Source organism: Oryx dammah, unplaced genomic scaffold (genome assembly GCF_014754425.2).
Source record: "Oryx dammah isolate SB20612 unplaced genomic scaffold, SCBI_Odam_1.1 HiC_scaffold_21, whole genome shotgun sequence".
NCBI classification, from domain to species: domain Eukaryota; kingdom Metazoa; phylum Chordata; class Mammalia; order Artiodactyla; family Bovidae; genus Oryx; species Oryx dammah.
Window position 1 is genome coordinate 61334652 of NW_024070205.1, and position 25510 is coordinate 61360161.

General features: G+C 38.4%; 1 protein-coding gene across 1 annotated transcript in view; it reads left to right on the plus strand.

The window, feature by feature from the left end:
• USH2A (usherin) overlaps positions 1 to 25510 on the plus strand; it is a 922740-nt gene that overhangs the window by 699611 nt on the left and 197619 nt on the right. The window contains exons 51-54 of the mRNA XM_040262869.1: positions 3114 to 3318; positions 8666 to 8863; positions 10672 to 10826; positions 14653 to 14851. Coding sequence (XP_040118803.1) covers positions 3114 to 3318; positions 8666 to 8863; positions 10672 to 10826; positions 14653 to 14851 — 757 coding nt within the window. The remainder of the gene's footprint in view (positions 1 to 3113; positions 3319 to 8665; positions 8864 to 10671; positions 10827 to 14652; positions 14852 to 25510) is intronic.

Genomic DNA, 25510 nt, shown 5'->3' on the forward strand with positions numbered 1-25510 from the left:
CTTCTCTGTGTTGGTCTCCCTGTATTCTGAGCCCCAGCTGTCCCTTCTTCATGAAGAATTGACTCTCTGGGTGTAGGTACGTGAAAGGTAAATATTTTGAAAGCTTGATATCTGAAATTATTGTGATTCTCCTTCCCACTGGATTGATAGCTTGTCTAGGTGTACAACTCAAAAGAAAACCATTATTTCTGCTCAGGATTTTGAATCCTTTTCTGATTTTTTTAAACTGCTATTGTTATTCCGAACTATTCCGATTCCTGTCTCTTTGTAGGTAACCATGTTGTTTTTCCCAACAATTTTTAAGACGTCCTCTTTTTTCTGCTTTTCTAAAATGTCATGACAATGTGCCTCTATGTATATGCTATTATCACCATTATTAATATTGATAATAATATACGTCTTGTGGACTTTTTCAGGGTGGAGCCTCATGGTCTGCAGTTCTGGGGAATGCTATTTTATTATTTCTTTGATAATTTGCTCCCTCTTTTGTCTCTCTTTTCACTGATAAGTTGGGTGTTGGACTTCCTTAACTGATATTTTAATTTTTTTCCTTCTCGTTTCTTGCCCGTTGACTCATCTTTTTCAGTGTTATAAGATATTGTCTTAACTTTATCTTTCCACCATTCTATTGATTTGTTGCGGAGTTTTTTTTTGGCTATCTTTTTTTTTTTTTTTTTAGTTTTTGATGGCACTTTCTTTTTTCCCAATTATTACTTATTTATGGCTTCCTACTCTTATTTCATCCATGAAATGTCTTTTCTCATTCTGAAAATATTCATTCTGTTGTTGCTTTTTAAATTGTTTGCTTTGTCCTTTGAATTGTCTTGCTTGTTTGTTTGATACTATGTTTTGCCTATAAAATTTTGGTTTTCTCATTTATTTTATTGAAGTATAGTAGATTTACAGTGTTGTGTTCATTTCTGCTGTACAGCAAAGTGATTCAGTTTTTTTTTGTGTGTGTGGGGGTGTGTGTGTGCTTTTTCATATTCTTCTCCATTATGGTTTAAGCTTGGTACTATTTCATTTTCTTCTTCTCCTTGTTTTGTTTTTGCTTCCTCTGACTTTTTTTCTATGTTTTTAAACTTCTTTTTTTCCATTGGAGATTGACTGACATGTTGTTATATGTAGAAATCCATTGGTGGGGAACACAGTAGGGTCCTCATTATGGCAAGATGGCTTTTTGTCAGTAAATCACATTACCAAGAATCCTCAATAGGTGTGATTAATGAAGTATCCTTAAATGCTCCATCCTAGGTCGGGATGGGATACATATCCAGCCACCATATGGGGAATCCAGTAGAAACGAGGGGTTCTCACTGAGCAGTATGCAGACTTTTATTTAGTTTTCCCACTGTGGCTTATAGCTTCCAAGGAAGCCTCTCTATTTTCTCTTTAAAGCTTCACAAATTATTTTCTAAGTTTCTCCCAGTTTTTTAATACTTTGCCAAATGCAGCCATAACCACACATGTACACAGGCTCATGTACTAGCCTATGCTGTCTTGCCCAGAACAGTGAATTCAGGGATACCTGGCTTGCTTTGACAGTCATCCCAGAGCCGAGTATTGCCAAACATTTAGCCACAGCATAACAGACCTTCTCAGATTCCCAAAACTCACTACAGATTTCTTTGCCACCACTTGCTTAACCTGAAGCCAATGCCACTTTATACTTTAGGGTTTTGTTGTTGTTAGTAAGGAAACATTCAACTTCAAAGCACTAAATTATGTTTTTTTCTATAACACATCGAACAATGCCAAGGTGAAAGCAGATGTCCTCATGTATGGAGTGGGTCAACAAAAGGAATTTTTTTAACTTTTCACAGGTTAGTCCAGTGTGGTTTCAGAAGCTCTCCTCCATGCAGTGTCTCAGGAATCCAAGTCCCTTCCATCTTGTGAGAAAAGGAAAAGAGTAGATGACTGTACATGTACAGTCTTCCTTGGACACAGAAAGCATCTCTTCTGAACACCATCACACAGATGCTTCTGGTCACATGACTCCTCCTCTTGTAGTCAGACTGGAAAATCTAGTGTCCCTAGGGAGAAAAGGCAGAAATGGACATTCCCGGGCACACACCATTGTCTCTGTCACATACATCCACATCCCAAAAAACAGGTGTTAGTTCTCTTCCTTAGACTTTCTATATTCCTTTATTGTCATTTGGTTGGGCTTTAAGAGGAAGTGAAGATAAATGCATGTGTTCAATTCACCATATTTAAGTGGAAATCCAACTATATTTTTCTGAGCAGCTTTATTTTCATGATCTTTGGGAAAATTAACTTATTTTAGATAATAGAGAGATTCAATGTAGACCACTTTTAAATAGCAAGAATGATTTTAAATAAGTTATGCTACCTATATAAAAGGAAAATGAAGTAGAACTTTGCCTTGTAGAAATATTGCCTTATTTCTATCTCCTGTAATTTTAGATGATGAAGTATTTCATTTTCTGAGCATAAAGCCTACTTATACATATCAATAACTACAAAAAGCCCAGAGATTCACCAGATAAAAAGTTTACACATATAAATAATAATGATTATAATGACAGTTTATGAAATATTTAAATTTTATAAAACTTGGATGTAGACTACTTCTCATTGGTCCAACATTCCTAAGAGCACACGAAGCACAGATTCTCAAATTTCACATTCTTTATTTTATTTTTTCTCAAAAATTCCATCAGAAAAGTGTCAAAGCAACAATAATAAAATAATGACTACTATTATTATTTATAGTGTATCTACTAAGTGTAAGACATTTACATTCTGTCATTTGAGTCATGCAACAAACCCATATAGTAAATTGAACTTCCATTCTTTCACGGAAGAAGCTGAGGCTTTGAAAGTATAAGAGACTTGTTCAAGGTCACAGCACTAATAAGTTGCAAAACGATTATGAGTCTAAATGTGTGTCATTTCAAAGTAACTTCTCTTTCTAGTAATACAGACTGCCTTCATTTCTTTTTTAAGAATTTTGAGATAGTCACTCATGAACTAAGCAGAAGAAAATTTCATTTGAGAGTTGTAGAAACCTAGCCCACCCATGTCTAAACGAAAGTATTAAATCTCCTTCCCCCTGCCCCCACTCTCCCCACCTCTACCATCTGACTTAGGAAACAAAAGAATGCAGAACCCTCTGCCCGACATCCATGGAAGCCACAGCACACTGCGGCAGGTGCGACTTCAACTCTACCAGCCACGTTTGTTCTGTGATCAGAGGATCTCACAATTCCGTCAGGAAGGATTCAATGGAAGAAATATGTTCATCTGCTGAAGAGACTGTCCATACGGGAAGTGTAAACACACTCTCTTTCACAGGTAACAGAGAGGGAGCCAACCTGCCTATGGCTTAGAAAGGAGAGTGACAGGCTGTTGAAAATGTAGATTTATTTCCCTCTGACCTCATCTCTTTCCTTCACCTCGTATCAATTAATTTCATCATACTTAGGAGCCAGCTAATTACCAGGTAATTAAAGGTACAATCTGGAACTGTTCAAAGTTAGTAGTTAAAACAACTTTTAAGTCTAACTTTAAATAGGAAGGTATTTTAAAGTAAGCACATAGAGAATAAAGAACGGAGGGATAAATTAGTTTTGTGACTTTTTATGGTATACACAGTTAATTTTAAATGAGCCTGATTTTCTCAAAAGTTTGAATGCAGACTTTCAACAGATGCCATGAATGAATGTTGTTAATGTTATTCTTGCAAGCATAAAGGAGGCAGAAACACGCTTGTTCATTGAGACCTGACAGCGTCATTCCGAGGAGGAGACAGAGTGCTCAGTGAAATCCGTATTCCCTTTCCTCTTCAGTCTGGGTCCAGAGGCTGTGCTCTCCCATAGTCTTTTTGGGGGTGTTCCCCAGGACGGCCACCATCTTGGGAGTAAGAACCTTTATGGTTATGGAAAATAGTAATTTCTAAGCCCCATCTCAGCCTTAAAGCATTAGTCCAAACTAGTGATCCTCAGGCTTAGCTGAGTGTAGAGAAAAATGCTGTGAATTTTAGGATTATCTCCAAAATAGTTCTGCCATCTATTCACTTTTTTTTATTCAACCATTTACTTAAGGCCTTACTTAAGTTTCTGTTTTTCGAAAATTAAGTGTGTGTGTGCAGCTGTGTGTATATATGTGTGTACACACATCTATTTAGAGTGAAATAGAATACATGTAAGTGACATAATTCAAGCAAGCTAAAGTCAAACAAATTCCACTCCATTCCATCAGGACTCCATTGCCTGTACTAATGGCAATTCTTGAGAAGGAAAATAATAAGGCAGGATACTGGGAGGAGAGGGAGTAGATTAGGGAGGGAAGGTAGGGAAATAAAGTTTACTGAGTATTATTTAGTTCCGGTGTTGTGCATTTTTTAAAGTACAGGTGATTTACAGTGTGTGTTAATTGATTTGCAGTGTGTGTTAATTTCTGCTGTACAGCAAAGTGATTTGGTTATGTGTGTGTGTGTACTTTAAAATTCTTTTACATTATGGTTAATCACAGGATATTGAATATAGCTCCCTGTCCTCTACAGTAGGACTTTGTTGTTTATCTCTTCTATATATAATAGTTTGCATCTCCCAACCCCGAAATCCCAACCCACTCCTCCCTCCCCCCACCCCCACCACCACCACTTTGCGCTAGGCATTTTTAAACCTTACCTAACTTACCCTCAAAGCAATCAGGTAAGTATGACCATTTAACAGATGAGGAAACCAAAGGTCAGATCTGTAAATAAAAGTAACTTATGGGACAAGTGAGGCTCATATCACATCATTGTTAGGAGCAGCAAATATAAGAGGACTCCACACAGTGTAGGGCTCCTTTCTGGGTGCTCCCAACCTCCTTCAGGCTGTTGGTTACACCTGAAATGTGTTTCTTAACTGTCACACTCAAGGACAAGGTCAGAATTCACGTCTGCAGTGAAAACTTCCCAAGTCCAGCCCCCTCTCCCTTCTGTGCTCCTGTGACACATGATCAAGCCATTCACCACCCCTACCATGCCTCATAGGTAGCGGGACACTTGTCTCATCTCTCCCACGAAAGGAACGGCCCTGTTTACCTTTTAGATTTATCACACTGTAAGCAAATAAAAAATATTTATTGTAATGCCTTTAATTGGGAAAAGCCTCAGGATAGAAGACAGTTGGAGCACTAATCTCCTCCCAGCCCCTGTTATAGATTTAATTCATGTAAATAAAAGTAACTTATGGGGGAAACTGAGGTTCATATCACATCGTTGTCAGGAGCAGCAGACATAAGGACTGCACACAGCGTAGGGCTCCTTTCTGGGTGCTCCCAACCGCCTTCAAGCTGAAACCCTCATTTAAAACTTACTTTGTTTCCTTCTAAGATAATTCTGTACTTTTATCTGCCTTTTTAAAACAGGGTCAAGATTTTGAAGGATTTTTGTGACATATTTGCGATAGACCTCTCCAGAAGAGAATAGTTGTTTCCAACTACTGATATAATATTGTGAAAGCTTTTAATGACCATATTTCAGATATTTTGCCTACTGGAAAACAGTAATTGAAAATGAAAAATGATAAAATTTTCTTCTTCATGAAAAAATTTAAGCATTTGAATGATGCTCAAATTCCACTGAGACCAATATAGACTAAAAAAGTCAGTTTTTTTTTAAGAGATTGGCAATTTAAACCTACCACCAGTGCTGACCAAAATTCATTTGTTCATACAATCCTTTATTTATCAAAGAAGTTTATTAAATCCTTACTAATAACCAGTCAGTATACCAGGACAGGCAGATTCTTTACCATCTGAGCTACTAGGGAAGCCCTTCATACCAGGACCTCTAAAACAAATAGGAATTTCCATCAGGGATTTGAAGCTAATAGGAAGAGATGGGGAAACAAATATGTAATTATCTCTAATATGAGAAATGATGTGCAGATAAGTTCTATGATAGAGGTTAGCGTAGGATAATTTTGAAGAATATGACAAAGACACCTAAACTAGATTGGAGAGGTGAGGAAGGAGGAAAGACTTCAAGAGGATATTATGCCTGAGGAGAGAATGGGAGGTGAACCAGGCAGAGAGAGAACCACATGCAAAGTATAGGAAGCAAGAGGAAGCTGAGCATGTCTGAAAAACAACAGTATCTCAATATGGATGTAGCATGTATAAGGCAGAGAAAGTCATGGAGAAGAGGCCAGAGAGCAGGGCTCATATAATTAAGCCCTCTGAGGCCACACTAAAGAGTTCACCTTTATGCAACAATGAGTGGATAGTAAAACTTTTTAAGCAATGGATGACACAGTTATATACACATTTTTGGAAGGATTGTTCTGTCAGCTAAAAAAAAAATTGAAGACAAATATGTATGGGACATTTCAGCAGTTAACAAGTAAATATTGAACGAACATACACTCCTAATACCCAACACCCTCAATTATCAGAATATTAGCACCATGTAATGTATAAAATGATTTTGAGTTTGCAAGTAAAAGACGAAAGAAGGAGAGTTAAAAAATCTGGCAAAGAACAAAGAGCTCTGAGAAATGAGAGAGATGATTGAGGAAAGGTAAAATTTCAACAAATGATTTCTTATGTGTAAGCCAAAAAAAAAAAAAAAATGCTTTTATGGGCTGGGAATGTCTTTGAAAAACCAGCCCTTATGGGAAAATACAGGATAAGACATGAGAGAGTCAAAGGAGAATGAAATACAGTGGAGGAAAAAACAGGAATGAAGTGTGGAGAGCTGCCATAGATAGAAATGGAAATGTGGGCTTGAAATGTACAGAATAACAGGTACTTGTAATGAGTAGTTTAATCTACTATACAAGATATTCAAAACTCGAGTTAATATTTGTGGGCCAGTGGACATTCTGGGAAGCTCACTCCCACAGGGTCATTTAGGATCTAGATTCCACATCATGCTTCCAAGTGGTACAGCCTGAGTTACCACAACACCCTAGTTCTAGCCCATCAGAAGGGGATAAGAATGCAAATGCAAGGTAAGTGATTTCCTCTTTAGAAAGTGCACAAATTGCCTATGTCATTTCCCACACTCCTTCCATTGTTGATAAGTCATGTGACTACACCAAGTTGCAAAGATAACTGAGAAATGTAGACTCTGACCAAGAGGTCTCTGGACAGAAGGGAGACCTGGGAACTCAGTGGTGGTCATCACAGGTACCAGTTACCCTGAGAAAAATGAAGACAGAAATACATTTTTATAGCAATTTATATTTTGTGAAGTTCTGCAACATAACTTACTGAATTTTATTTTCATACTGATTCTATAAAAGAGGCAGAGTAGGGTTTATTGTAAGGAGATGCATGTAAAGAGAATGTGATAAAATAACCCAAGTAGATGGAGCTGAGAATTAACCTGTATCCAATGGAGATATGGCAGGTGGCCTGGCAGCCAAGGAGGACCTCTTCTGACCCTCCTGTCTAAGAAAGAGTTATCAGAAACTGCCGCACAAAAATACACATGTACATTTTCTTTTTTATTTATTTATTTATTTATTTATTTTTAATTTTTACTTTACAATTCTGTATTGGTTTTGGCATAGATTGACATGAATCCACCACAGGTGTACATGTACATTTTCAAAATTCACAGAATTAATTAAGTAGAAAGCAGATTTAAATAAACTTTCAAGGAATGTTTTTGGTAAATTTGTAGCATTTATACTTCCAAAGTTATTAAACATCAAAATTGAACTAAGACGTTTCAGACACCTTTTGAGACACCATTGAATCATGTGGATAATTATCTAAAACTTTAGCCAGACCAAAAATCTTAGCAAGTTGGCTTTGTTGTTTTAATTAGATTGGTTGGTTTGATTTTTGTTTTCTGGCTTGGTGGAAGATGGAAGGAAGAATACGTAGTGCAGTATATACGTGTCTGACTCTGTGCGACCCCATAGATGGCAGCCCACCAGGCTCCCCCATCCCTGGGATTCTCCAGGCAAGAACACTGGAGTGGGTTGCCATTTCCTTCTCCAGTGCACGAAAGTGAAAAGTGAAAGTGAAGTTGCTCAGTCATGTCTGACTCTTAGCGACCCCACGGACTGTAGCCTACCAGGCTCCTCTGTCCATGAGATTTTCCAGGCAAGAGTACTGGAGTGAGTTGCCATTGCCTTCTCCAATATACAGTATGTATAATGGAGTGTGAATTCATTTTTATTCACTAAAATGGTATCATGATGTGCTAAGTTTCAATTCCTGTATCTCATAACTACATTATAATTCATATAGTAATTTAATAAAGTAATATTGACAATGTAATAATTGGTAAAGCTTATAATAATAAAATTATAAAAGAATGTTGCCAAACCTGCCTCATGCAGAAAAGATCATGAACTTGGGAAGCATTAACATCTAATGTATATTAGTTGGATGCTTTTATTTTTCAATCTGTTTTCTAATGTATCCATAGCTCTCTATTCAGAAAGGTGAATTCTATTCTATGCAATTTCATATCTCTGTGTCTTTCATATTTCTAAATATTGTAATAAACACAATGTTTGTTATGATTCAGAAAGTAAAGACATTCAAGTTTTTATTTACATACACTGGGATTAGAACATTAGGCATTTATTTTTAACTCTTTAAAGGTTTTGACATTCATTTTCAATAGGATGGTAAAAAAGTTTTTTAATTTTTTGAAAAAACTTCACTGTCTGATTTTCTGTCTTTCCAGATGTGAACCTGGAGCCCTACATGATGTATGAGTATAGGATTTCTGCATGGAATCGCTATGGGCGAGGATTCAGCAAGGCAGTTAGAGCCAGAACAAAAGAAGATGTGCCTGAAGGAGTGAGTCCCCCTAGGTGGACAAAAACGGACCATCTTGATGATGTAATAGTCTTAAGCTGGAAGAAACCTATACAGTCAAATGGTATTAAACTATTTTTAAAATAACATAATCCCATTAAATCCATAAGGGAACTGAAATTAGTGAGATGCATTTCATTGGCACATGTCTAACCATAAAAAAGGAACTTCAGTTTTGTGGGGAAACAGTGGAAACAGTGTCAGACTTTATTTTTTTGGGCTCCAAAATCACTGCAGATGGTGATTGCAGCCATGAAATTAAAAGAGCTTACTCCTTGGAAGGAAAGTTATGACCAACCTAGATAGCATATTCAAAAGCAGAGATACTACTTTCCCAACAAAGGTCCATCTAGTCAAGGCTATGGTTTTTCCAGTGGTCATGTATAGATGTGAGAGTTGGACTGTGAAGAAAGCTGAGCGCCAGAGAACTGATTCTTTTGAACTGTGGTGTTGGAGAAGACTCTTGAGAGTCCTTTGGACTGCAAGGAGATCCAACCAGTCCACCCTAACGGAGACGAGTCCTGGGTGTTCTTTGGAAGGACTGATGCTAAAGCTGAAACTCCAGTACTTTGGCCGCCTCATGTGAAGAGTTGACTCATTGGAAAAGACTCTGATGCTGGAAGGGATTGGAGGCAGGAGGAAAAGGGGACGACAGAGGATGAGATGGCTGGATGGCATCACTGACTAGATGCACATGAGTTGGGTGAACTCTAGGAGTTGGTGATGGACAGGGAAGCCTGGTGTGCTGTGATTCATGGGGTTGCAGAGTTGGACACGACTGAGTGACAGAACTGAACTGAATCATTGATTTGTGAATTAGCCCTCACAAATGTTTAGCCCAAAATTATTACTTTATTTGAATCCCAGCATATATCTGAGCTGCTTTCAAATAAGCAAAGCATGTTATGGGAGGGCAAAATAGTTTTGAAAGTAAATGTTTGACAGTTGAGGGGAAATAAAAAATTGACTCATTATTTATGTCAAGAATCTATCTCCTCCATAAGAATGGGTGTAACTAAGAACTGCTTTAACATAGCAATGTAATAGCAAATTAAAATTAAATAATGCTATATTATCCCATTTCTTCAGAACTTTCAGTTCAGTTCAGTTCAGTAGTTCAGCCGTGCCCGACTCTTTGCGAACCTATGAATTGCAGTACTCCGGGCCTCCCTGTCCATCACCAACTCCCGGAGTTCACCCAAACTCATGTGCATTGAGTCAGTGATGCCATCCAGCCATCTCATCCTCTGCTGTCCCCTTCTCCTCCTGCCCCCAATCCCTCCCAGCATCAGGGTCTTTTCCAATGAGTCAACTCTTTGCATGAAGTGGCCAAAGTAGTGGAGTTTCAGCTTTAGCATCAGTCCTTCCAAAGAACACCCAGGACTGATCTCCTTTAGAAAGGACTGGTTGGATCTCCTTGCAGTCCAAGGACTCTCAAGAGTTTTCTCCAACACCACAGTTCAAAAGCATCAATTCTTTGGTGCTCAGCTTTCTTCACAGTCCAACTCTCACATCCATACATGACCACTGGAAAAACTGGTCCGCCTTGACTAGACGGACCTTTGTTGGGAAAGTAGTATCTCTGCTTTTGAATATGCTATCTAGGTTGGTCATAACTTTCCTTCCAAGGAGTAAGCGTTTTTTAATTTCATGGCTGCAATCACCATCTGCAGTGATTTTGGAGCCCCCCAAAATAAAGTCTGACACTGTTTCCACTGTTTCTCCATCTATTTCCTATGAAGTATTGGGACCAGATGCCATGATATTAGTTTTCTGAATGTTGAGCTTTAAGAACTCTAAGCCATCTAATTTGTTTGCAAATGGTTCAAAGAATCCCACACTCAAATTCAGGCATTTGTCTGTCTCTTTTAGGTCCTATTACTGCCTACATTCTTCTCCGAAATGGAATTGAATGTTTTCGAGGAACATCACTGAGCTTCTCTGATACGGAAGGAATTCAGCCCTTTATGGAATATTCATACCAGCTGAAAGCTTGCACAGTTGCTGGCTGTGCTACCAGCAGCAAGGTAAGAGAAGTTTGCCTAAACTCTGGACAGAACTGCCCAGTGTCAAGGCTGTAGGAAGGTCCAGGCTATGAGTAATGTTTCCAGTGACAGAAAACAGTGTCCACCCCAATAAAGTAGGGTGTCCATATGGCATCTCAACTGAGTATCAACACTTCCATCTGAAAGGACAGATCACTGAAAGAGAGATTTATTCAAATATCAATATTTCCTTCACGAAAAGAAAAAAACTTGAACCAATATTATCCTCTTAATCCCCTTCTCCTTCACCAACCACTTTTTAGTTGGTCTTCAATAAATTCATAATAATTCCCAAGCCATTTTTCAGTTTAAAAACAGAAATTCCATTTAAATATCATATCAACAAAAATTGCCATTTCTTGTAAAACAGAGCAAAGGGCAAAGGAGTCTTACATAGGGAAATAAAATAGTTCCAAGCCTTCTGCAACAGCCTTGACAAGAATCAGTAGTCAACCGTATGTAGGGGAATTAAAATGAAGTATCATAGGTATTTTCAAAGTATCCGGCTTGACCAATTTGTAGGTCATGGTGCCATTTTGAAAGCAAATCAGGAAACAAAAATATATATTCATAGTGTGTGTATATATATATATATATATATATATGAATTTTACTCAGCCATAAAAGATAATTAAATAAAGCCATTTGCAGCAACATCAACAGACCAAGAGATTATCATACTAAGTGAATAAGCCAGAGAAAGACAAATAACATATGATACCACTTATATGTGTAATCTAAAAGAATGGATACAAAGTCTTTTCTTTGTAAGAAAGGACATATTTACAAGATAAAAATAGTTTCACAGACATAGAAAACAAGTTTATGATTACCAAAGGGGAAAGTGGGGAGAAAGGATAAATTAAGAATTTGGGATTAACATATACACACTGCTGCTGCTGCTGCTGCTAAGTCGCTTCAGTCGTGTCCGACTCTGTGTGACCCCATAGACGGCAGCCCACCAGGCTCCCCCGTCCCTGGGATTCTCCAGGCAAGAACACTGGAGTGGGTTGCCATTTTCTTTTCCAATGCATGAAAGTGAAAAGTGAAAGGGAACTCACTCAGTCGTGTCCAACTCTTAGTGACCCCGTGGACTGCAGCCCACCAGGCTCCTCTGTCCATGGGATTTTCCAGGCAAGAGTACTGGAGCTGGGTGCCATTGCTTTCTCCACATATACACACTACTATATATATAAAATAAACAAGGACCTACTGTATAGCATAGGGAGCTATGTTCAATATTTCATAATAATCTATAGAGGAAAGAATCTGAATAAGGATACGCACACACACGCATATATGTATATAACTGCGTCACTTTGGTGTATGCCTGAAACTAACACAATTCAGTTTTTTTTTTTTAAGAAAAGTTAAAAGGAAAGAATGATTAACATTTTTAAAGCTTTCACAAATATATTTCAGAGGAGGAGAAGATATCAGAATGATTGTTGTTCAGGCACTCAGCCATTTCTGACTCTGCGACCCCATGGAAGGGAAGAGGCCCTTCCAAGAGCCCCACGCCAGGCTTCCCTGTCCTTCACTATCTCCCAGAGTTTGCGCAACTCATATCCATTGAGTTGATGATGTCATCCAACCATCTAATCCTGTCACTCGCTTCTCCTCCTGCCTTCAATCCTTCCCAGCACCAGGGTCTTTTCCAATGAATCAGCTCTTTGCATCAGGTGGACAAAAATTCGGAGCTTCAGCTTCATCATCAATTCTTCCAATGAATGTTTAGAACTGATTTGACTGGTTTGATCACCTTGTAGTCAAAAGGATTCTCAAGAGTCTTTTTCAACACCACAGTTCAAAAGCATCATTTCTTCGACTCTCAGCCTTCTTTATAGTCCAATTGTCCCATTCATACATGACAACTGGATAAACCATAGCTTTGACTATATGCACCTTTGTCAGCAAAGTTATGTCTCTGCTTTTTAATGTGCTGTCTAAGTTGGTCATAGCTTTTCTTCCAAAGAGCAAGCATCTTTTAATATCATGATGGCAGTCACTATCTGCAGTGATATTGGAGCCCAAGAAAATAAAGTCTGTAACTGTTTCCATTGTTTCCCCCTCTATTTGCCATGAAGTGATGGGACCAGGTGCCATGATCTTAGTTTTTTGAATGTTGAGTTTTAAGTCAGCTTTTTCACTCTCCTCTTCACCTTCATTAAAAGGTTCTTTTGTTCATCTTCACTTTCTGCCGTTAGGATGATGTCATCAGCATATCTGAGCTTATTGATAGTTTTCCCAGCCATTTTGATTCCAGCTTGTGATTCATCCAGCCTGACATGTCATATGTACTCTGCATAGAAATTAAATAAATAGGATGACAATATACAGCCTTGATATACCCCTTTCCCAATTTTGAACCAGTCCATTGTTCCATGTCTAGTTCTAACTGCTCCTTCTTGACCTGCATAGAGGTTTCTCAGGAGGCAAGTAAGGTGGTCTGATATTCCCATCTCTTGAAAATTTTTCCACAGTTTGCTGTAATCCATACAGACAAAGGCTATAGCATAGTCAATAAAGCAGATGTTTTTCTGGATTTCTCTTGCTTTTTCTATGATCCAACAGAGGTTGGCAATTTGATCTCTGGTTCCTCTGCCTTTTCTAAATCCAGGTTGTACATCTGGAAGTTCTTGGTCACATACTGTTGAAGCAATATTATTTGGTACTTTAAGTGAAAGTGTCTATAGTCAGAAGCTGGATTAAGAAGTGACTGAAATTTGTTGGAAAGATCTATGGAGGAAGTTGAAGCAATGAGTTTGAATATGGTCATTTAAGAATAGACAGAGGGACAAAAACCAAAAACCATAGATGACCAGCCACCTTGAGGGAGCTACTAAATCAAAAAAGGAAAAAGCAATCAAACAATTTGGGAGGAAAATAAGGAAAGAGCCATTTCACCAATGCCAAACTAGTCAGAGGAAACGCAGTTTTCATATGGTTTAAACTTGAGAAGCTCAGCATCTTTGAACACTGTTGAAGAACCATCCAAATACAACTTTCATTCAGACCTATCAGTTGCACCCTGCCATCTAGACAGATGGCAGCTGATTGGCCCAATAAAAAATTATGGTCCAAAGGGTCCTAGAACCATTCTGCTTTTCACATAACACATCTCCTTCCTACCAGATGCCAAAACAATGCGTGAAAAAGCAAAATCAGACTTAATTCTGTGAAAAAACAAAGGCAGCCAATTTTTCCACCCAAATATACTTTGATAATGTTGAACAAATCACTGGTTGATTTACCTTTTTTTTTCTTCTCACTTGGTTCTCTTTTAGAACATTGGTGCAGACACTATAAAGTCATCCTGGGTATCATAGGAGGAGTAGCAAAAAGGCTGCCCATTTACACTGTTCAAAGTATATTATATGCAAGCAAGTTCAGATGTGGGTTTTGCTCCAAATTTACTGGTGCTTAAAATGTACAAAATCAGGCTGTTAAAATGCAAAGACACCGATGGGCCATATGGAAGAGAGTTATCAAGAGTTCTCTAGTAAGACAGTCTGCCAGCCAGATTTTACTTGTTTAAACTGAGGACTGCACTCTGCCATCAAAACTGTTGTTGAACCGTTGTGATAAATGGTAGTCGAAGACTTACGGAATACATTCAAGGTCAGATTTCATTGTTTGAATAGGATGGTAGAGAAAGAATTTTAAAAAGAGGGACTGCTTCTCCAAGCCCAGCTAATGATATGCCAAGCTAAGACAACAACATTTTAAAACAAAAGTGACATTCTCATTGATCAGAATACCTAGTGTACTATTCCAAGAAATTGCTGTTTAATTCCTGTGTTTTCAGGTCGTTGCAGCTACCACCCAAGGAATCCCGCAGAATATCCCTCCGCCTAGAGTCACGGCCCCCAGTGCAGAGGCTCTGCATGTGAGTTGGCATGTCCCTCCGAAGCCAAATGGCGTCATTAAAGAGTACCAGCTCAGGCAGGTCGGGAAAGGTCTCATCTACACTGACACCACTGACAGGAGGCAGCATACGGTCACAGGTAAAAAAAAAAAAAGGAGGAAAACCTACCTACCGGAAGAGTCTGTCACTGTGGTTAGGGGGGCAAAGCCTCCCAGGGGTGTGTGTTTGATATATGAGGTCACTTCGAGAGGACGTGTTCTCTTGACATATGGTCAGGTCCCACTTATCCATGCTAATAGAAGAGCCCACACTGGCAGCAATAAGCTACAACAGCAGATAACTTCAGAAATAATTTATATTTGGCTTTGATATGCATTATGTGTAGGATTTTTGCATCCGTATTAAGGTTTTTTTTTTTTTTTCCCCAGACTAACAGTAAGATGCATTTTCATTCCCCAAGGATATACTGGTAGTTAATGGGACTAGGAGAGCCAGGAATGTACTTGAAGGAAGGAGAAAAATCAACCAGAGGCTAACATTTATCTACTGTGTGGGTAATTAATACACAGAATAGTTAACAGTTGACTGGTTGTGACAATTTGTTATTATTAATATTAATTAATAGTAATTGTATTATTTTGTTGCTTATTATAACATGTATTATAATTAGCTTTAATAATATAGTAATAGTACAGTATTATAGTATAGTGTCAGAAATTACTAGCAGTGATTATAATAATAATTAACATGTTTTAGTCTGAATGTCAGTCCTGAATAAAAGCAATTTCTGATTTACCCAGTCTAGGTCAGCTTTGCTAATACACCCTCACATCACCTTGTTTTATTTTCACCACAGACCTTTCATTGCCTGACAGTGTTTGCTTTTTATTTGACTTTTTTGTCCTGCTCCTTTGGAAGTATTTCTACCTACTTCAATCCCATGCCTTGAGCACCCAGAACAATCCATGATACAGCAGTAGGTGCTAAATAAATGTTTGAGAATAAGTGAATTTAATGTGTTGAATACTGTCCTAAGCCTTGGCATTTACTGTTTAATTTGATCCTCATTACAAACCTATGGGGAAGAGAGAATTATTACCCTCATTGTATGGAATAGAATGCTTCAAGAGAATTAGTAACTTAGCTCATCATTTAGACTATTGAGTCATCCCAGACAGCTGTGTAAATTTGTTTAGTTTCTGAGAACACAAGCAGAAGTTTACAAACTTTCACTCTTTCCCTATAGTCAGAACCTCCCCAACCCTTCCCACCCAGCACCGACCCCCGCTCCCGCCGCCCCAACCCCCACCCCTGCCTCAGTCTTCCTGAGTGAATGAATGCCTTCCTTCCATTGGACCCTATACTTAGCAGGGTACATTGATAGCAGGGATGATGAAACTCACACAGAAGTGCAGGAAGGCCTGGAAAAGCAAGCCTGATTTCTCCTTAGAGGAGACGCAGGCTGTGCTATACAGGTGGAAAAAATAAATTCATCGTGATTTACTCTCTACTGGACAATTCCCTGACACACAGCGAACACTCGCTGACAGATGTCCACTGTTTTCCAAAAGTGCCATAAGCCTACAGAAGGTGCTTAATAAAATATTTGCGGACTAGCACATTGCAATCCTGATCTGAAGATCCTGAGCTAAGCTGATGATAATGGGGATGGGAAAGCCCTCATCCATTTAGATGATCAAATTTGTTCCATTATTTCAGTAAAAATGAAAATCATCACCAGTAATTAAAATGATGTTATTTTCCATAATAAAAACGTACATGTATATGGTGATTTATAATTTTAAAGAACCACTGCATTTTGACTTCTGTGATTCTCATCACAGCCTTGTAAATGAGGGATGTTTTAAACATGTGACTGACCAGGGAATTTTTGCAGAAACTAATGCCTGTAGCATTAGTACATCTCTGGTCAATAATGTGTTAATATCCACATTGGAAAAATGAAGGTGAAAACTGGCCTACTCGGGGTGCCCAAGGCATTTACTGCTTCCATCTATAAGGAAATCAGAATACCACTTCATTCAAAAAAATAAAAGACATGTAACCTGCTTATTGTGTTCTAGATAGTATAGTAAGTGCTCCAAAATTAGACTGCTGCTCTTGAGAAGCTCCCAATACTAGTGACGAGTTAAGGACTAGCTTTTATAGTGCTGCTCCAACAGAACTCTGTACCGAATGGGGTAGAAGAAATCAAAAGAATGATGTAGAAAGGCCGTGGAGTTTTGAAAGCAAAGTTAAGGTCCATGAAGACTTTGTAGTGATAAAAGTTTCACCATAAACTGGGATACAAGGATGAAGAATTCTCTTCCTACAGAATCTGTATACTCAATCAGCATAGGCTTCGAACTATTGCCAGCTGTAATGGTTTCCATTTTTAGAAACCAACAGTTACATGCCAGCAGACCAAATTCAATTGTATTGTTCAAAACAACAGAATTGATAACCTCCTTAATTATAAAATAATTGCAAAGATTTTTGTTTAAATACTTTCACTCCACCAGTTATTCTATTATCATTTTTTATGACACTTTTCACGTCGGAGAAGATTTTATGTGCATAACTTAATGTGAAAGTTCCTTTTTTATTGGGATAAACATTTTAAAGTTTTTCCACCTAATTTTAGTTCTTTTAAGATTATAAAAGGGAAAAAAAATCTGTTAGAATTCATTTCATCCATCCCTCTGTATAATTTTAGACAGATTAGAAAGGTACTTCACTTGGACAATATAGTCCTAAATAGATTTCTTTGTTAAATGATTAAATATACCTTTATTCAAAAAAACCTTACCAAGTATACCCTCACATATGTAGTTCCTATGGGACAGGTGTGGTGCTTGGCATTAGAAAATCTGAAATCCGAGACTTGTGTAGAGTTCACACATTTTATCTGCCAGGAAAAATTCAGTTCCATGGTTAGTTGACTGATCAAATTCAGTAGGGAACTGTTTTATGGTGGGAATGACTGTTTTATTGAGTTTATGAAATGAACTAAAATAATCAAATTTATTTCACATTCAATCTCAAACATTTGATTGAAGAGCTGCCCGAACCCCCGCAGAGATAAAGGTTTTGATTTTTCTCATCATTTCCAAAACCGCGGCATTCCCTGAGTCACAGTCAAACACTGATGAAGCTGTAGCTCTAGTCATCCAGGAGCCTGAGAATCTAGGTCCCTAGAAATGACGAAAGGGAAAGAGGGCACCTAGCACCAGCCCCATTGTCTGCATGCTTATTTTTAATTACCTCAAAGCTTTAGAAACATGATCCCGTAAATGCTTTGTGGGAATAGAGGCAAATGCACTCATCATGTGAAATCCATAAATTGCTTATAATCCTCTCAAGATGTTAAAAAAAAAAAAAAGCATTAAGTAATTGAAGACAGGAAGCCCTCAGTTAATTATTTAGAGGTGTTATCAATGCTCTAAGTAAACCAAGGCACTTTCTGCTATCTCACTGAGCCCAGTATCATGGGACCAAGGGTAGCAGCCATCATCTTCTCAGATTCGCTAATGCAAACAGCGCGTGGCAGCTTGTCAATAAAAGACCTTTTCATATCATTTATTGCTAGACATGCCCACCATCCTGCTCAGAACAAATGGGACGTCAGCGATGGCATTGTTTCACTTTGGGTTGCCACACTTGAAACGTGGACCTCCTAATGTGGGCATCGGAGTAGAGGAGAGGGGGGAAAGGATTAACAAAATGATTAGGGACACCGAGAACAAAATGAATTAATCATGTCCTGTTTAGCAGCAGACATGATAAGGGCTTATGTGTCTCTTAACTCTGGGGGAAATGTTTTCCAAATAATTCATTGAAAGTTGCTCATCATTTTATTTCATTGAAAGGGAAGAGTTACCAGCCTTAAGTTAACAAGGAAAGAATAATCTGTCTCCCTTTCTCATACTATTAGAAACTTGTAGAAACCTTCTGTGATAAAATAGCATAAATCCTACCAGGGCTAATTTTAGCAGAAACTGTACTACTAATGTACTGAAACAGATGTAGTACATATCACTTTTGAAACAAAGAAAACATAGTTTGACCATCCATATTCCAAAATGTGGACAATTTTTACATGAAGATTTTACATTTAGGTAACTCCATCATGTGTTCCCATAGTATCCTACACTTGACTCTCATGGTATGTATTATGCTTCATTGAATATCCTTTTACTTGTCTCTACTCCTCAACCAGGAGTTAAAGTTTTTTTTTAAGAACAGAGGCAGCAGCTTCCTTTTGCCATTGTGTTACCTGTACTGTGACCTATCACAGTAACTAACAGACATTAAGTGTTTTGAAAATCCTTATTGAATGAATAAATGTTGAGTAGTAAACTCTTGGGTTGGCCAAAAATTTCATTCCAGTTTTTCCATTACAGCTTACAGAAAAATCCAAACATAAATTTGGGGCAACCCAGTAGTATCTGAACTAGATTCCATAATTGGTTGGATATAAAAATCACAGTCAGACACAGCTAAAGTTCAGGGTGGGTGACACAATCTGCAAAGCCCAATGCAAAATGAAAGCATGGGGCTCCTTTGTTCAAAAATCATTAAGAATTTCAGGATGATGAAAACTGACCCATGCTCAGAATCCTTCTAAGCATGGTCTGAGGTTACTATATAGCTTTTGTGCCCTGGTCTCTGGCAGTTTGAATTTATTGGCAGTAAACTTCTTTTTTAATTATATTATAGTTGATTTACAAGGTTGTATTGCTTTCAAGTATACAGCAAACTGATTCATACACACACACACATATATACATATATCCATTCTTTTTCAGATTCCTTTTCCTTATACATTATTACAAAGTATTCAGTAGAATTCCCTGTGCTATACAATAGGTCCTTGTTGATTATTTATTTTATATATAGTAGTGGTCACTATAAATAAAGCTATTGGAGGTGATAGAATTCCAGCTGAGCTATTTCAGATTCTAAAAGATGATGCTGTGAAAGTGCTGCACACAATATGCCAGCAAATTTGGAAAATTCAGCAGTGGCCAAAGGACTGGGAAAGGTCAGTTTTCATTCCAATCTCAAAGAAAGGCAGTGCCAAAGAATGTTCAAACTGTTGCACAATTGCATTCATCTCACACACTAGCAAAGTAATGCTCAAAATTCTCCAAGCTACACTTCAACAGTACATGAAGTGAGAATTTCCACATGTTCGAGCTGGATTTAGAAAAGACAAAGGAACCAGAGATCAAATTGCCAACATCTGTCAGATCATAGAAAAAGCAAGAGAATTCCAGAAAAACATCTGCTTCACTGACTATATTGAAGCCTTTGACCGTGGAACAATGGACTGGTTCCAAATTGGGAAAGTAGTTCATCAAGGTTGTATATTGTGACCTTGCTTATTTAACTAATATGCAGAGTGCATCATGAGAAATGCCAAGCTGAATGAATCATAAACTGGAATCAAGATTACTGGGAGAAATATCAGTAACCTCATATATGCAGATGACACCACCCTTATGGCAGCAAGTGAAGAGGAACTAAAGAACCATTTGATGGAAGTGAAAGAGGAGAGTGTAAAAGCTGGCTTAAAAGTCAACATTCAGAAAAACAAAGATCATGGCATCCGGTCCCATCACTTCATGGCAAATAGATGGGGAAACAATGGAAACAGTGATAGACTTTATTTTCTTCGCCTCCAAAATCACTGCAGATGGTGACTTCAACCATTAAATTAAAAGTGTTTGCTTCTTGGAAGAAAAGCCATGACCAACCTAGACACCATATTAAAAAGCAGACATATTACTTTGCCAACAAAGGTCCATCTAGTCAAAGCTATGGTTTTTCCAGTCATCATGTTTGGATGTGAGAGTTGGACCATAAAGAAAACTGAGTGTCAAAGAATTGATGCTTTTGAACTATGGTGTTGGAAAAGATTCTTGAGAGTCTATTGGATTGCAAGGAGGTCAATCCTAAAGGAAATCAATCCTGATTTTTTATTGGAAGGACTGATGCTGAAGCTGAAGCTCCAATACTTTGGCCACCTGATGGGAAAAACTGACTCACTGGAAAAGACCCTGATGCTGGGAAAGATTGAAGGCAGAAGAAGAAGGGGATGACAGAGGATGAGATGGCTGGATGGCATCACCGACTCACTGGACATTAGTTTGAGCAAACTCTGGTAGTTGTGATGGACAGGGAAGCCTGGCATGCTATAGTCCATAAGGTCACAAAGAGCTGGACACAGCTGAGCAGCTGAATTGAACTGATAGAGTAGTGGGTATCTTTAACTGAAACAGGGTGAAAACTGGGATGGCTATTGTGTCCTCAGAGCAGCTTCAGAAGCTCTGATGTCATGCATGATACTCTGGGCTGTTTTCCCCCACTACCACCTGACCACTGGCCACCAAGCATCAGACCTGTGAAAGTAGATGTGAGAATTCACTTTATTTTCATTTTTCAAATTCCAAGGAGCCTAAATACTTGCAAAAAAATGGCACAGTATCAACCACTATTTCTTCTTCTCTTTTATCGTTCTTACAGATATAATATTATAGACAAAGCATTATATGCATTAGCTATCTAGACACCAGTATTTAAAGGAAAAAAAAAATCCCTTGGAATCCCAGATATTCCAAGGTACTTTGACTGGGCAATCACTACTTCTGTTTCATTCCCAGCAGTTCTATCCAGTTTCCTTCTTCTCTGAGATGTATGTCTTTGTTATGGATCATTTAAGCATCAGACTTTGCTGCTACCTGATGCCACATTTTGTTCTAGAGAAGATTCTGATTGAAAATGTAGGATAAAAGAGGCTTTGGTCTAATACAACACCAAACTCCAAGGCAGAAAAATATTTGTTAATACAGTGATACAAAAATCAAAAGCGAGGGTCTTTCTTTCTGGCTTACCTCACTCTGTATAATAGGCTCCAGTTATGCGAGAAAGCAGAAGAGACACAGATGTATAGAACAGTCTTTTGGACTCTGTGGGAGAGGGCTAGGGTGGGATGATTTGGGAGAATGGCATTGAAACATGTATAATATCATATATGAAATGAATCGCCAGTCCAGGTTCGATGCATGATACAGGATGCTTGGGGCTGGTGCACTGAGACGACCCAGAGGGATGGTATGGGGAGGGGGGAGGGAGGGGGGTTCAGGATGGGGAACACATGTATACCTGTGGCGGATTCATGTTGATGTATGGCAAAACCAATACAATGTTGTAAAGTAATTAACTCCAATTAAAATAAATAAATTTATATTTTAAAAAAAAGCAAGGGTCTTTTCTTGGATTATCTTATTAATATTTTTAATGTTAACACATTTGGAAAGAGAGCCTGCCAAATTAGTGACTCATTCAGGAAGTGTCTTGTAATGAATCTGATCACTCTGATACTAGGGAGAGGAGCTTAATCTCTGGTGTAGAATTACACATTAAATAGAGAATTAAGAATGCAAATAAGCTTTGTAGCAAGTAGTCAGAATTGAAAGTTCTGAGTTATTTCACTGGTATTTGCAAATGCAAGAGCCCCCTAGTTTTGATGTTATGATGTCTGGTTCATATGAGACATCAACTGAACTCATACGTCAAAGCCTTGATGCAAGAAGTGGACAGTGCCAATGGCTGCTCTCAGAGAGGCAAGAAATTGGCTTGACTAAGAAGGATGGGCACTGCTGAGATCATGATGGATGATACTATCAGGGAAAAGGGACCCTAGCTTGTGAGCTCCTGAAATATTTCACAATCAAATTTTGTGACACAAACCATAATTTAAATGCACATTTGGTGTATCTAAAGTGATTCCATGATCCCTTGGGATACCAGTTTTCAAATATCTCAGTTTTCACGTGGAATCAGGTTAATCCAAAGTCGAGCCTTGACATAGCTCTACTCATCACAGTGAATGCTGGATGTTCCTGGGAATCTCCACGAGCAGAAATGTTCTTGGGTGAGGGAGGGGAAAATCATTTGAGATCCCAGGCAGGTGGAGGCAAAAGACAGCTCTTTGCAACAGTAAAACTAGATATGTGGTTCACATGGGCCGGGGCAAGCATCTAGTTTGGATGAACTGGTGCCAGGACAAGTAACTGCTCGCAGAATGGGCAATACCTGGTAACCACCTAACAAAAGCTTTTTCAAGTAATTCAGGCCTGTCAGCACCTGAACTAATAACTAACCAAGCTGACTGAGGAACTTGTGAAATTACATATTCTCTAGGATTATTTGGTAATTCTTCAGAAGAATAACAGATGATGTTTAGGACAACTGAATGACTATTTTGAGGTAGCACTAGCTATCTGAAACTGTAATGAACAAAAAGCTTTTTTGTGACTGCCTGGAGATTAAACACAAGAAACCAGCTGTTCTTTATAGAGTACATCCAGTATAACTTACAGAGCTATGAGTTTTGTTTTCCAAATCATCTTTTTATGATCCATAGGCAGACTTTTTGCAGTCTTTTTAACACATATTTACTCTTGAAAGGAATGTTACTTGAAAGTGTACTTGTAATGAGTTTGGTTATAGTATGCCCCTTTCCTTTAAAAGAGAACATGATTCCCTGTAGGGAAATTCAGGTAATTTGCAGCCACAGTAATCTTCACTCTACTCAAATGTTAAATACTTGGCTTTTCTCCATGCGTTTGTCTTTCTCTGTTCTACAGCCGCTATTTCTTACTCTTTTAATTCAATGCTGAGCAGTTGAATGATGTTTTCTTTTCTCCTTCTACTCTTTGACTTTAGCATTAAGTTACAGTCAGAACGGTTCCTTGGAGACATCTCTTTATTTCCCTCTTCTCATCCTGATCAGTTCATGAGTAGCTTTCAATTGGTGTGCCCTTTTCACTGCCTGTTGCTAATATTTCAAATATATCTCATTTTAAGGACTACCAATAGGGGCTTCCTTAAAGTGACAGCAAATTCCAGTTGAAATGTGTTGATTTTATTGAGTTTTACAGAGTCAAATATATGAAAGGTCATCCAGTTCATGTAAATCAACTATGCCTCATGGCAGTCCACACTTTACTTACAGACTATTGGAACCAAATCTATTAGTAAATCAATCCTCTAACAATAGGAAAAATACAAGACCTAAGAAATTGTTGTTCAGTCACTAAGTCACACCTGACTGATGAGTTAGTAATGCTGTCTAACCATCTCCTCCTCTGTTGTCCTCTTCTCCATTTGCCTTCAGTATTTTGCAGCATCCGGATCTTTTCCAGTGAGTCAGTTCTTTGCATCAGGTGACCAAAGTGTTAGAACTTCAGCTTTAGCAACAATCCTTCCAATGAATATTCAGGGTTGATTTCCTTTAGGACTGGCTGTTTTGATCTTCTGGCAGTCCAAGGGACTCTCAAGAGTCTTGTCCAGCACCACAATTTGAAAGCATCAATTCTTCAGCACTTAACTTTCTTTATGGTCTAATTCTCACCTTTGTACATGACTACTGGACCTAAGAAAAGAATATACAAATGTTGGATGCATCTGTTGTCTTCTTTCATATTAGCCTGTGGTTCAGTTAAGCAATCTATATTCCTGTGCCCACAGTTTACATATATGGGAACGGAGGTCAATAAGCTGGCTTGTGGTAGTAGCTGATAGGTAGATAAGGATTAGACCCAGAGTCTGATTTCAGACTGCTAAGCTGAGTCTGCCTCTGTACATGAATTGTGCTCATATTCCAAGTGAAAATATTCAAATACTTAGCCCCATGTGGATTTTTAATATTACCAGAAGTGTTACTAGGCCTTGAAGGATCTGTGTCATTTTACTTAGAAGCCTCATAGGATGGATCCAACTGCTCCGGGTCACATTTTTCAGCCCGAAAAGAAAAGAAAGAAAGTGAAGTCGCTCAGTCGTGTCTGACTGTTTGCAACCGCATGGGCTGTAGCCTACCAGGTTCCTCCATCCATGGGATTTTCCAGGCAAGAATACTGGAGTGAGTTGCCATTTCCTTCTCCAGAAGATCTTCCCAACCCAGGGATTGAACCTGGGTCTCCTGCATTTTGGGCAGACGCTTTACCATCTGAGTCGCCAGGGAAGTCCCAACTGCCCAGAATTGCATCCTGACCTCACCCTTTCTTATCTCTGTTAGCAGAGGTGAGTTCCTTCATCTCTCTATGCTTTGGCTCCTATTATCTGAGCAGAGACCAGCAGTTCTTCTGGGAGTAATTGTCTTACTCCCCAAGGGCTTTAATGGTGTCAATTGATGTCTAGGAAGTACATGGGAGAAGGCCTGCAAGTAGTAAATATTAAGTAAACTTTAGTTTCAGTATACACATCTGAATGCAGAGTTCCAAAGAATAGCAAGGAGAGATAAGAAAGCCTTCCTAAGTAATCAGTGCAAAGAAATAAGGGAAAACAATAAACTGGGAAAGACTAAAGATCTCTTCAAGAAAATTAGAGACACCAAGGGAACATTTCATGGAAAGATGGGCACAATAAAGGACAGAAACTGTATGGATCTAACAGAAGCAGAAGATATGAAAAAGAGGTGTCAAGAATACACAAAAGAACTATACAAAAAAGATCTTCATGACCCAGATAACCACGATGGCGTGATCACTCACCTAGACCCAGACATCCTGGAGTGTGAAGTCAAGTGGGCCTTAGGAAGCATCACTATGAACAAAGCTAGTGGAGGTGATGGAATTCCAGTGGAGCTCTTTCAAATCCTGAAAGATGATGCTGTGAAAGTGCTGCACTCAATATGTCAGCAAATTTGGAAAACTCAGCAGTGGTCACAGGACTGGAAAAGGTCAGTTTTCATTCTAATCCCAAAGAAAGACAATGCCAAAGAGTGTTCAAA